Raw genomic sequence first — 12,797 nt, forward strand, 5'->3', positions numbered from 1 at the left:
AAAATGCCCTGGCCAGGAAATGAATGGTTTCTATAATAGCAGTAATAGCAAAACAAAGTGTTTTCTACAGATTATACAGGCCCCTCCCTGCTCTTACCTCTTGTAAATACTTGGGATCATTGTTTCCAATTAGTTTTATCTTAGAAAACTAAGATTAGTAGCAACCACAGCAATTGGCAAGGGTAAGTCATTCAAGCGGCACTGGGTGGTTGCACTATTAGGTGCCTGTACTATGCTAGAAATTCTCAAAGGCTGTAGCTGTCATAGGCACGACTCTGAGGAGCACCGTGGTACAGACAACTTGTAATCTTCACGTACAGCCTGTGGTTTGACACAATTACACTCGCCAGTGACACCTGAGGAGCTCAGATGACAGCAGGATGCAGTTCCTACGTCACAGCTGCCCCAGGGGTACCCACTTACATCTAGCAGACCATTCATGAGCTTTGGGGAAGCCCAGTAGTCGGAATTTACCTTGCTCAGCCTCAAAGGATACCTGGCGATGCCGCCCACTAAGGTCAGTAGTAAAATGGTAAACAACGGAAGAGGTATGTAGATACATCCTCCGAGTGTCAAAAGCAGGAGCTTGGTAAGGCTGGCGGCTCTCAACTACTGATGGAAACGGCTGATGATTTAAGAACAGCTGGATTCCATAGCAGAGTTCTCTTTCTGCTCTCAACTGCTCCTGCTTCCTAGTGAAGACTGACATGTTCCCCATTCACGTCTCTTTTCTGACAATTTCAGACCCTTTCTATTCCTAAATGACCTCTTCCTGGGAAGGGCTTGCACAAAGGACAAACACATTTTGCCAAAGTACATGGCAGAGGTTGATGATGACCTGGATCAGTTGTGCAAAGTACATGGCAGAACAAAGATTGATTAGTAAATTCCACGAAATGCAGGAATTCATCTTGAATGAATGAATTCATTGCATTCACACACTGGTGGCTCAGGGTGACCCTGAAACAAAATTTCATACACATGTCTGCACTTAAAAATCATTTAAGGAGCTTTAAAAAAAAATACTGTACTGATGTCTCCAGAATAGGATCTGACCTTGGAAGTTCTCAAAGATCCAGAGGGGATCTGAATTGGTAGACAGGTTCAGGAAGCACCATCCTGAAGCCAAGATGGAGGTGACAAGCCTGCAGAGGGTGAGCTCAGGCTTGTGTGTTGGTGACTGCTGCCTCAGGTGAGCGCAATGACCTGTAGCTACTGCTCCAGCGTGGACAGGCCAGGGGAGCCTCCCCGGGGGAGCCGGCACCGGGTCCTTGGCCCAACTACACAAGTGTACCTTTTGGGATTCCCAGTCGTTGCTGCTCTTTCGTGAAACCACTGAAAGTAGCTTTCAATGCTTGAGACATCATTTCTTTGCTGCTTGGCGTTAAGAGCGGCACATCTGCACATTCCATATCTGTAAGAAAAAAGGATAAGAAGAACAAAATTAATAACATAATTTAAATACTCAAAACATAACACAGGGTGGATGAAGTGAGGAAGGCAAGTAAGGAAAGAACTGTTCGATTCTCATTAAAGCAGGTACAGCTAAAGGGGGCTTTCCAGTGAGCACTGGGCCCTGCCTGAAAGAAAGAAAGAAAGAAAGAAAGAAAGAAAGAAAGAAAGAAAGAAAGAAAGAAAGAAAGAATCAAGCTAACTCTTGCCTAAAACATCCTGCACCCCTAACAACAAATGTGCTTTTTCTTTCTCTAGACCTCTACCCTGCATCGAAGTCCCTGCTCATATTTCATACTCAATTTGGCATTACTGTACTCATTTTCAGGTACCCACAACAAGTTCAGAAACACTCATTCAACCAATGATTATTTAACACTTTTCATATGCAAGGAATTAGAAAAAGAAAGCACCAGGAATAAGACAGAAATGGCCTCTAGACAGCCAATTCTTACAACAGATTCTGCCATTAAAAAAAAAAACCTGTCACCGTGACTCCAACGCAGTGTCAATAAGGTCTTTAAAGGAAAAGGAAAATAGCCTAGTTAATGTACATGCTGCAAGACCAGAGGAAGCAGAGAGGCCTCCCTCGGGAGAAGAGAGGCGTCGGACCTGAAATCTGAAGGACACCGTGAGCTCGGGAAAGCGCAGTAGATCGGGGCTCCCGACAGTGATGCCCCAAGCAGTGACGTCCGCACCACATGGAAATGATCAAATGCACATGCCCAAGCCTCACGGCACACACACCCAGTTAGAACTCCTGGGAGTGGAGCCCAAAAATCTGTTTTATAGCACATAATCCAGGTGTTTCTGATGAGCAATAAAATTAGAGGAGCCCAGTCCTAGACCAAGGAAGAGTCCAAATGGAGGTCATGGCATGGAGCAGAGCCTTCGGTGTGTGTCAGTAGCCGAAGCATCCACACAGCTGAAGCAGATGATCAAGGAAGCAGCTGCCCAGGACGAGGCGGAGAAGGGAAGCAGGCAGCACACAAGGCATCTATCGTTTTTACTCCAAGTAAAAGAGAAGGTTGCTCAGAGTCTTCAAGAGAGTTACCTGATCCACATATTAAGATCTCCTTGGCTGTTCTGTAAAGAATGACGCATGAACTGTATATGAGTGGATGTGGAAGACCATAAGATAGTTACTGTATTGGCTTTGGTGAGGGGTAATGACGGCTTGATTAGGAGGCTGACAAGAGGGGTAAGACAAACAGACCAACTGCAGGTATGTACAGGGGGTGGCACTGACCAAACCTGCTTTGTATATGGGGGAAAGAGTGTGGTATGAGAGCCTGCAGATGCACGAAGGTGTCATCCTCTGCTGGACCCTCATGCTTCTTTGCCTATGCTAAGTACAACACTCCCACACCTCCAGACCATGTTCCCAGCACAGAACAGAAATACAGCTGAAGCCAGAGAGCTGCTGGGCCCGCGACAATCCCTGCTAGTCTCCCTGCAGGTGCCCTTCAGCAATGATGAGCATCACGGTAGTAATTTCCAGAAGTCTAAGTCTTGAGTGTGCTGCATCCTGAAAACGCCTCTGGAATGAGTCCCAGGCCAGGGTGCAACAGAAATTCCTCAACCGGGCATTTCTCAATTTGTTACTTATAAGGTAATTCCTAAATGCACATACATGTTATTTGCTGAATAAAATAGAAACAGAGAAGGGAAAGGATGACAACAGATGACCCCAAAGCAGAAACAAACTTGTACAGTATATTGTTTCACAATGTCAAAATGAATGGAATGAATGACTTCACTGCATGAAAGAAGAGTAGGCAACACCTTCCCTCCTGCTTTCTCTCCACCATGTTATCAGGAAAGTGCTCAGAGTCCAGCCCTCCCCAGGAAGAACAGGCTCCCTTCCTGGCTCTCCCCAGTTCTGCCAGTGACGAGGAATCTGAAGGTCCAGGGAGTGGTGAGTTTGGGTTGCCTTGGGACATGCCCCAAAAAATCTAATGGAAAATCCAGAGTGCCTCCAGGAAGACTGACAAAACGATGGAAAATCCCAGATTGTTTGGGGTGAAAAAAATGGGGAGAAGGGATAGTGTGGATTACATAACATCCAGCCCTTCAAACAATGGAGTAATCACCGAATGAGTCACTGCAAAACACATCAGTGCCCCGTTCACCCCCACTCTTGACATCCAAGAACAGACAGGCGGCAGACCCCGAAATATCTCTCCTTTAGAGGAGAGGTCAACTTTACTACACAGAAAGTCTCTTTAGTCAACTATAGAATGTGGATTCTGAACCAACTGCTGCCTCCCCACTCCCAGCACATGGCCTAAATACACAAAGCCAACAAATGTTTTGTGAATTAAAGTTTTCCAGATTCGTGTCAACTCTCCCCACTTCATTCTCATCCAACATAAATTCATGAACTTGAACTGTGTCAGTTTTGTTTTGTGTGTTTATTCCCTCCATTAGAATTATGACTCGATGAAAAGAACTTTACTGACGGCAGAAATTGGCCAGGACAACCCATGTGGAAAATGCTGGCCAGGCTCATGGTTCTGCTGTAGATGGGAACTGAAGGATGAGATGACTGGCGGCCCCAGGCATCCTCTACCATGCAAAGCTGGGCAGTGCACTGCCCTGTGGGGAGATGGCCAAGGATGCCAGCAGAAAGCCTGCTCCTGAAGTCTGCTTCCTGTGACTCCACATACTCTGGCAGCGTGGTCTGGGCAGTGGCGCTGAGTGGACGATTCCCTCCAGGGGCTCCGCTTCCTGTCAGGGAAACAGCATTTCCAGGTACTTACTTCTTCTCTCTAAGGGAAACAGCTGAGATCACATTTTCCGATCCACCGCAGTGTCCTCTCCCAACATCCAGGCCACATGTGGTCAGCTACAGTTATACAGGGACCCAGCTGCTGATGCCCACCCCTGCAATTCAGCGCTGAGTTCCAATAACAAAGCTCAGAGCCCAACTGGTGGAAACGGTCTCTACACACTTGAGAGCCCTGCGTGTGGATTTCATCTCGGGTACCACTGTCCTGGGAACCTTTTGCCCATATTTATTAAGTGTAAAACTTTGGTTTAGAAAAAAAATCCAACTCTTTTATAAACAAGTGAACAGTTGGCCACAGATGGCCCAAACTACTTCTTCTGTGGTGTAGGCACTGTACCTAAATGAACATGAATAATCATGTCCAGATTTAGTGATTAATGAAATATTAAATTTTTCATAAAATAACAAAGAAAAAGTCCCTCTATGTTGCTTATGAATTTAGCAGCTCTATTCATTACTCAAACCGATAATAATAATTAAATCATTATGCAGGTAGAAAATCTAAAATGGTTTTGCCCAAGCAGGCATCTTTCTGTTCTTAAAATATTTTACCTCATTAACTGTCACTATATAATATTTTATATTAAGTATTCATTGTTTCTAATTTTGGGAGCAACATCCATGTGGTAATTAGTACCTCCACAGATATTAACCAATCATATTTTATGGAAAAACACTGAAATTGCCTTTGTATTAATAATTACAGTATCTCAAACAAAGAGCGTACTTGTCTCAAAATGCTGAGAACTGAGCCAAGGAACACCTATTTTTATACAGTGGATACTCAAAACAATGCCTGGAAATTGAAAACCGAACCATACTATGATCCCGTGAGATTTCTTGTCCAGTGATTATTCCCTAGGACCCCTAAATCTGAGTTGAGATTTGTAGGAATTAGCCTAGGTTTCTAAGAGGAAAGTTTTGCAGACTCTAGTGAATAAATAACCACCCTAAAAATGTAGAGTGACAGGCAAAAGTGAGCAAGCAATCTTGAATATGCAGGGTACAACGAGCCAACGGCACTGTGCATCCAGGGAAATGTGCATGCGTCCCTGGGGCTGAGCCCTGAACCACCTCATACATGTCTCAAATGAAACGTCAAACAAGGGTTTGCTTTTACTTGTATGTGACTCAAAGTCAGGCCATGTTCAGCTTCCAGGAACACTTCAAGGGTGTTTCATGTGTCTTTGATACTGTTCTTCTGAAACCAAACATCACATCCCAACAATGTCACACAGGCTCTATGCTTCAGGTGGCCTTTGTTCAGTAGGAAGTTCATGACGTAAGGCTCATGGACTATACCATCTTTCTTCCCTGCCTGCTCTCAATCAGCAGTGAAGACTGGAATATTCTAGGTCCAGGGGGTGAGGGACATAGCCAAAGACAAGAAATCTGAGGCTAGATCCCAGTCCCGTGAGACCACAGGACTGGGATTATAGTGGATTGCAATGGTAATCCACGTGCAGTGGCCACGTGTGTTGCATGCTGCCACAAACTGAACATCATGTATGTCTTCAATCTGAAAACAGCCTTATACTTTGCTAAGACCCTTCACATGACACAATTCCGTAATATCCTCCCAACAGGAAACTTTTGGGGGCCGTAGAAGGTATCACAAGCTTCCCACTTTACAGATGAGGAAACCAAAACTCAGAAATTAAGGACTTGTTTAGTCTGAAGTCACAGGGCCAAAAACCAGTCTTCTAGCTACTTAAAATCCAAAGCTTTTCTGTTCTAGTTCACTGCAACTCAGATTCAATCAGAAATCTAAGAAAACTAAAATTTTCAGAGCTGACAGGAAAGCCTTTATTTTCCAGTTTGATAATTAGATAAATTTAAGGAAATAAAACCATTCCAAGACACCTTGAGCCTCACATAGCTGGCCTAAGAACACCGTTAAATGCCACATAGAGCATCATTCGAATTATTTTCCTCTCCTGAACTCAAGGGTAGTGAGACTTCCTTTCATAGGAAGCAAGCAGGTTAAATGACAGCCCGGCGTCCTTCCCTGTCTATGTCCAGCCCTGAGTCACCCTGAGGGGCACTGTGCACATAATGCAAGGTCAATTACTCACACAAAGCCTCACAGAAATGCTCCACTGAGACAAAAGAAACCTTCCCGTTCATATGGGGGGGGAACACTCTGTCCAAATAAAAAGACAGGATTTTAAAGACAAGGAAAAAGGAGGGGTGTACACAAACCAAGGTGGACCTGGCTTGTTGGTCAAAATCTGGGGGTTCTGATCTCAATTTTAGCATTACTACACTCACAATGGCAAGTCATTCAACTCATGTCTAAAAGAGGTCTGCTAATAGGTGTGGCTGATATGCCCCATAGGATTTTACAGTTTTCACTTGGTAATTTTCAGACATACACAAAGTAGACAGGATGCTCTGATGATCCTATTTTAAAAACTACCAGTATTACAAGTTTTTATCTCATCACACACACACACACACACACACACACACACACAGAAGAATTATATAAAGCTGATTTCAGGCACTAATTTTCACCCACTAATACTTTTGGGGTCAGAAGGAGTTTTTTGAGATGAAGGAGGATGGCAGAATGAAAGCCAATAGAGGCAGACATAATCAAGTAAACAGAAAATAAGCCTTCAAATGCTTTCCCTGCTGCTTACGTATAATTTCATTCACAGGCACATTTGAACCAGGAAACTGACAAACGTGGCCCAAAAAGAGATGAGTTCCCATGAGAAGGCGAAGCTGGTCCCTTTGCCTCCTGAGTCCGGCATTAAGAAGAATGCAATGGCATCCTTCCTCAGACCTGTGTCCTCCAAATCTGTCAAGTGGCACCAGGAGTATGCAAAAGTAGCCTCAAGACTGTGGCAAGCACCAAAATGGCCCTTCCAAAGGGAGGTCGTGGCCAAGAGGCCTAGCACAAGGCGACTGTAGGAGACAAGCGTTTCACTCCTTTAACCCAACACAAACAGAAAAGTGGCTCAGGCCACTGAGACTAAACGCTCCGGCTCCAGAGTAAATTGTCCCTGGGAAGTTGCTAGTGGCCCAATTGAGAGATTAATGATCCCAGACGAATGGGAAAGAGAATGTAAGAGCCAGTCTCTGTTGTCCTCCCTTCCACAGAAGGGTGGCTTGAAGCAGAGTTGATGCTATCAAGAGTGTCTTGTCTTCCACCCACTCTTGATTGCTGTAAGGGGCAGTGGACACCTGACTGACAAGACCCTCACCTGCTTCTCATTCAGGGGTTAAGGAAAAGCAGGAGATAAGGGTCCTCTTCAGTCTCTGGCTCAGTTTTCATAATCCTAACTGTGATAAACACCGGGGGACAACCAGACCTTGGCTTAACAAAGGCTGAGCCCTAAATGGCTCCGTGCCCTTGCTGGGGGGGGGGGGGGACCAACCTAGCAGTCCCAAACACTGAGACACCACAGACCTGGCAGGGACCCCTGTCCTTAGGGAAACAGCCTCCTGGGTGTCTGCTCATCTCGGTCACCCAATCCCTCTCAAAGGTATCAGCCAATAAAAACCACTCCGAAGAAGGGAGAAAGAAGCTGCACAGAAAATCCCCAATTCACCCTCCAGTGACCTGACTGCCCAAAAATGCAAGGCCGGCTCAGGTTACAGCATCTCCGTGGTGCTGCCAACGCACACAACCACCAGGGAATACACACTGCTTGAGTACAGTTTGCCAACTGCGAGTTAGATCCCTCTCCAGGGGGAGGCTGCTGCCCCGCGAAGGGAAGCTGCTCGGGAACAAAGCGTGCTCCCAACTGCCCCAAGAAGCCGGCCTGAGCCCGCAGCAGTGGGGCTGAGAGCGAAGCCCACAGAGGCGAGCAGGCACGGAGAACATCTGTAGGAAATGACCTCAGGCTTCGCTCTCCTTCCCTGCATACACCCCCAGCCCATCCCCCAGAAGGAGTTTTAACACATTATTACCGCTGGAGTCCTGAGGACCTGTGACTCACCAGGCTCACACATGGTTCCAATGAGCCCTTGACCATTACAAGGTAGGGAAGCAGGAAAAACAAATGAAGGCAGTTGTAATTCGGCAGCGCTAGAGTTCAGACCTGCCAGACAAAAGGGATTGCAGGCGTGTGCCCAAATTCGCTCAGGCACCTGACATGCAAAAGCTATTTTTAATCACTAGATTTATTTCTCTCCGAGCCCCTCCACCATCCTCCACCTCAACAAATGTACTGGACGCAGAGCCCAACCCAAATCAATTCCAGGTGTTCGGGGAAACCCAGAGAGCAGAGAGCCTCTTCTGTTCCAGGATCCACGCCAGAGAACAGAACCGCCCCCTGTGTCCTGCAGCTCAATTTTCTCGCTCTGCTCCAGAGAGTCATTCAAATCTCCCATCTGAAAGATCGGGCAAATGGGAAGGCAATGTTTGAATGAAGGTGCCCTGCTGGAAAGACTTCGAATGTTTGTCCCTGGCACATTGAAGACACATGAAGGACCCAGACATGAAGCTTGCTTTTTGACCCATATGATGTTCTACCTGACTTGAAGGGAAAATCATGTAAAAGGCCTATAAAAATTCTAAAGTCTAAGACAACAAGGTATATGCTTAATAAATTGTTGCTGACTTTATTAAAATTTCACATTGTATAAAATATGACTGGAAAAATATTTAGATTTTATTTCCTACTAAAGCGCCTGCTTAGGCGGAGTGCTGCGGCCAGGGGTTCGATCCCCGGGATGCGGAGCTGGCCCCGCCCCGGGGTGTGCTGAAGTGGCGATAGAGACTGGGCGTGGTGGTGTGCACCTGTAATCCCCGTGCTTGGGAGGCTGAAAACAGGAGAATCACTGTGAGTCTGATCTATGTAGTGAGACCCTTTAGACCCTGTACTAAATATATTTAAAAAAAAAAAAAAAAGATTTTATCTCCTAACACAGAGACAGAGAACAGAAGAAATCTGGCAATTTCCTCAGGCACAATAAAACAAATGAATAAATGCGAAAAATGAACAAAATATCAGATTCTGAGATATAAATGGAAACTTTTTTTAACAGAACAGACTAACTTATGACCTATTCTGCATCCTCCAGTCTCCGCCGCTTAAGGGGAAATCCTTGTTGTGCCATTTGTTTGCCATGACAACATGTCACAGCTGGGCAAGCCCAACAGACTTTCAGCTCTAAAATCTCCCTGTGAGTGCCATCTCAGAACCAGCGTGGTGCGATAGGCAAGCAGAGTGTTGCACTCAGAAGTCATCTCTACATACTTGCAATTTTCCAAAGCTCCAGTTGCACTGTACCCTAGCTGTCTACAAGCCCTCCAATTAATGACTCTTCCATAATTTAAAAGAATGTTTTGCAGGCTGGGGGTAAGAGCTCTGAGGTAGAACACTTGGCTAACATTTGTGAGGCCATGGGTTCCATTCTCAGCACCAAAAAACAATATATTTTAAAAATGTTTTCACTGCAGAGATTAGGATTTCTGCATGTAAGAATCACCTCAATAGTATTTTAAGAACAGAGTTCTTAGATGATCAGCTTAAGGATTTACATGGTGCCTCCCATGTTCAAAGTATTACCTATATGGAAGACTTACAGTGAATATTCACTACACAGTATTTTTCTACAGTTATGTCCTAAATGGCCTGGAAGGGTGAGATTTCTTTGACATGAAAACACAGACCTGCTGTCTCCGTATTACCTTGGTGAAAAGCACGGGCTGGCCGTCCCAGTTCCACAGCTCTACGGCCAGCTCACTGCATCCTCCGGGCCCTTCCACTGCTGTGCTTTCTTTGGTGCTGGGGGTAGAACCCAAGGCCTACACCGGCAAGGCAAGCACTCTACTCTGAGTTCCTTCTGAAGAAAGCAAACGCCTGCCCTGCCTGCAACTAAAATACTTAAGACAGCGTTTCAAGGCTTTTGGTACTAATGTGACTTAAGATTACCCCACTCAAGAAGATGGAAAATATTTAACACCCTACATCTTATTCTTTATTATCCTAGAGTCTACAACTTCTATCCTTTCTGAGATGTCACCTTCTAAGATTCTAAAGATACTGGCTAACTGAAACAACCCATTTATTTTAATTTCACTGATTCCTACCTCCATCAGTCTCTACTACTATCTGAATAAATCTGTACAACTTAGAAAGCATTTGCTCCACTGTGGAGTGCATTTATTTAGGCTGGAAGAGGCGGGACCTGAAATCAGACTTCCGAGTGATCTCCATGCTATGGATGAGGAAACTGAGGCTCACGGAAGCCACACAAGTGAGTGAAATACAACCATCAAGTGGTAAAGTGACGTAACCAGGGCTCAAATCTGGACCACCAGATGCACGTGCCAGGTGTCCTCTAAGGGTGCTTATTTGCAGGTTTAAAAGAGGTAGGCAGAACTGGTGGGACAAGAGATCACTGCTGTGCCTTTTCTCTGGAGTGAAGAGAGAGCCGGGCTCACCGAGCTCTGCTGACAGTAGCTGCAACACTCAGAGTGACAGGCGCCACTGCACCACCAAACCAGCACTGGCCTGCTCCAGCCCTCAGCCCAGGGCCTACTTGGCACGGGGTCTGGGGTCAAAACAGGCACAGAGGAAAGGGATCTTGGGAATCACCAGAAGGCCGGGCCCAACAAGGTGGAGGATGAGGAGTTTTCTCCACGGACGATGGAAAAATCTGGGCAAACAAATGGAGTGGAGCCCGTTTATTTAGGCTGGAAGAGGTAAAGTTTTTCTGCACTTTTGAACTGTTTTCCCAAGGCCTGCCTCTCCCTCCCACGCAGGAAACAAACACAGAGACAGGCCTCTTCCAGGGAGCCCAGAGGCTCTGGGCCAGCCAGGAAGGAGGGGAACAGGGAACAGGGTTTGACAAAGGAGAGGGGAGGCAGGGGCAGATGGGGCCGTGGCCACATGGGAAGCAGTCACAGAGGAAGCAGAAGCTGGGAGGAGAGGAAGGGGAAAAGCTAGCCCAGGAGGAGACAGAGAAGAGAGGAGAAGGCAGGGGCAGGAGGAGAACAACGGTCCAAAAGAGACAGGCAGGAGGCAGAGTGGGAAAGGCTGAAAAGATGCAACATACCACAACTAGATGTTCAGACAGCAACAGTTTTCTATCGATTTTATTTAAGGAAATTCTCTCCTCGCTTTCTTATTTATTTATACATTACATAAATACATTTTTAAACCAAAAAAACACCATCTTTCCAATGGGAAAAAGCCTTGTTTGAGATGAAAGCCAGGCTTCAAAAACCCCTCAGAGGAAGCTCAAACCCCACTTGTCTTGGTGCTGCAGAAAGAAAAACAAAGTGGACATTCTTCCTGAGTTCTGAGGCTTTTTTATGCAGATGTGTTTTTCTTTTAATAAATAAATCTGGACAGAAAGGAAAATGCATACTCATACACATTCATGCCGGGTGACTGTCGGGTTTTCAACCCAGGGAAACGAGACAAAAAAATAAAATATCTAAGCCCACTTTTCCCTGGAGAAGAGACAAAGTTTCTCCATATGCCAACCACAGCACTAGACCAAGGCACAGCCCTACCCAAGCTTTCCCTTGCAAAAGGAATGAGTTAGCGCCAGAGGAGGAGCCCAACTACAGCAGACACCCGGTCTCTTTTCACATAAGATGTCTAGTTGCTTCATGCCCTGAGAGCCACTGAATCTCACTTATAAGTCACCATGACTATTTTAAAGTGCACATACAACCTGGGCTTGGTGGAGCCCACCTACGATCCCAGCTACTGGGCAGGCAGCTTACGAGTTCAAGCCAAGCTGGGTAACTTAGCAAATCTAGCAAGACTCTGACTCAAAATAAAAAATAAAAAGGGGATGTGAGTATAAGTCAGGGGTGAGGCCCTGGGCTCAGTCCTCAATCCAAAAAAAAAAAAAAAGAAAGAAAGAAAAAGAAAAAAAAAATCATGTCCATTGAGTGAAAATCTACTGTGTCTTCTCAGGTGTCTTAGCCATCAACCTCGCTGGTAACGCCACACAGAACCAATTTAATCAGTCTTCAGCCAACACTTTTTCAAATGGTTTAGCCCTCTCCTTTTTCCTTCCTTCTGTCTGCTTCCTTAACAATTCCTGGTGGCACACTTTTGACACCTGTGCCCCTGATCTCGCCATCTACAGATACTCCTATATCCCCGCGCGAGCATCGTAAAATTCCATGAGAACATAGCACACACATCTCAGGAGTACCCTAAGGTCAACAGGCTGGGCCTCCTACTCATTAAATTTTGGCAGGTGACAACCAGAGCGATGCTAATAGGCACACTGTAAAACTCCACGCCTTTCTTCATACAGAATGTTATGGAAAAGCCAGTTCTGCATCTATTGATTGAATTTTATTAACTAAAAAGTTAGACTGATGTGACACTCCTCCATCTTAACCTTCACCCCACTTGTTTTGACCCAGGTTTCCAAGTGTAATCTTTTTTATATCACCAAGCCACCTCATCAATTTGCTATCCTGCTCAGCTTTGAAACACCCGCGACTTACTAAGTGTGCTTTCTGCATCTCTATTCTAAGCGCCCAGTAAAAACATTGAGAAGACAATGAGCAAGTACTGAGCTTGCTAACGTAACACCAGGGACCGCACATCATCCCAACACCGAC

General features: G+C 45.6%; 1 protein-coding gene across 5 annotated transcripts in view; it reads right to left on the minus strand.

Moving 5' to 3' along the window:
• The window catches only part of Ets1 (ETS proto-oncogene 1, transcription factor), a 131,487-nt gene that overhangs the window by 30,766 nt on the left and 87,924 nt on the right, over positions 1 to 12,797 (minus strand). For all 5 annotated transcript variants that reach the window (XM_023701437.1, XM_023701435.1, XM_023701434.1 and 2 more), the window contains one exon: positions 1,295 to 1,414. In XM_023701437.1, coding sequence (XP_023557205.1) covers positions 1,295 to 1,414 — 120 coding nt within the window. The remainder of the gene's footprint in view (positions 1 to 1,294; positions 1,415 to 12,797) is intronic.

This window comes from Octodon degus, unplaced genomic scaffold (assembly GCF_000260255.1).
Source record: "Octodon degus isolate 3935 unplaced genomic scaffold, OctDeg1.0 scaffold00136, whole genome shotgun sequence".
Lineage (NCBI taxonomy): Eukaryota > Metazoa > Chordata > Mammalia > Rodentia > Octodontidae > Octodon > Octodon degus.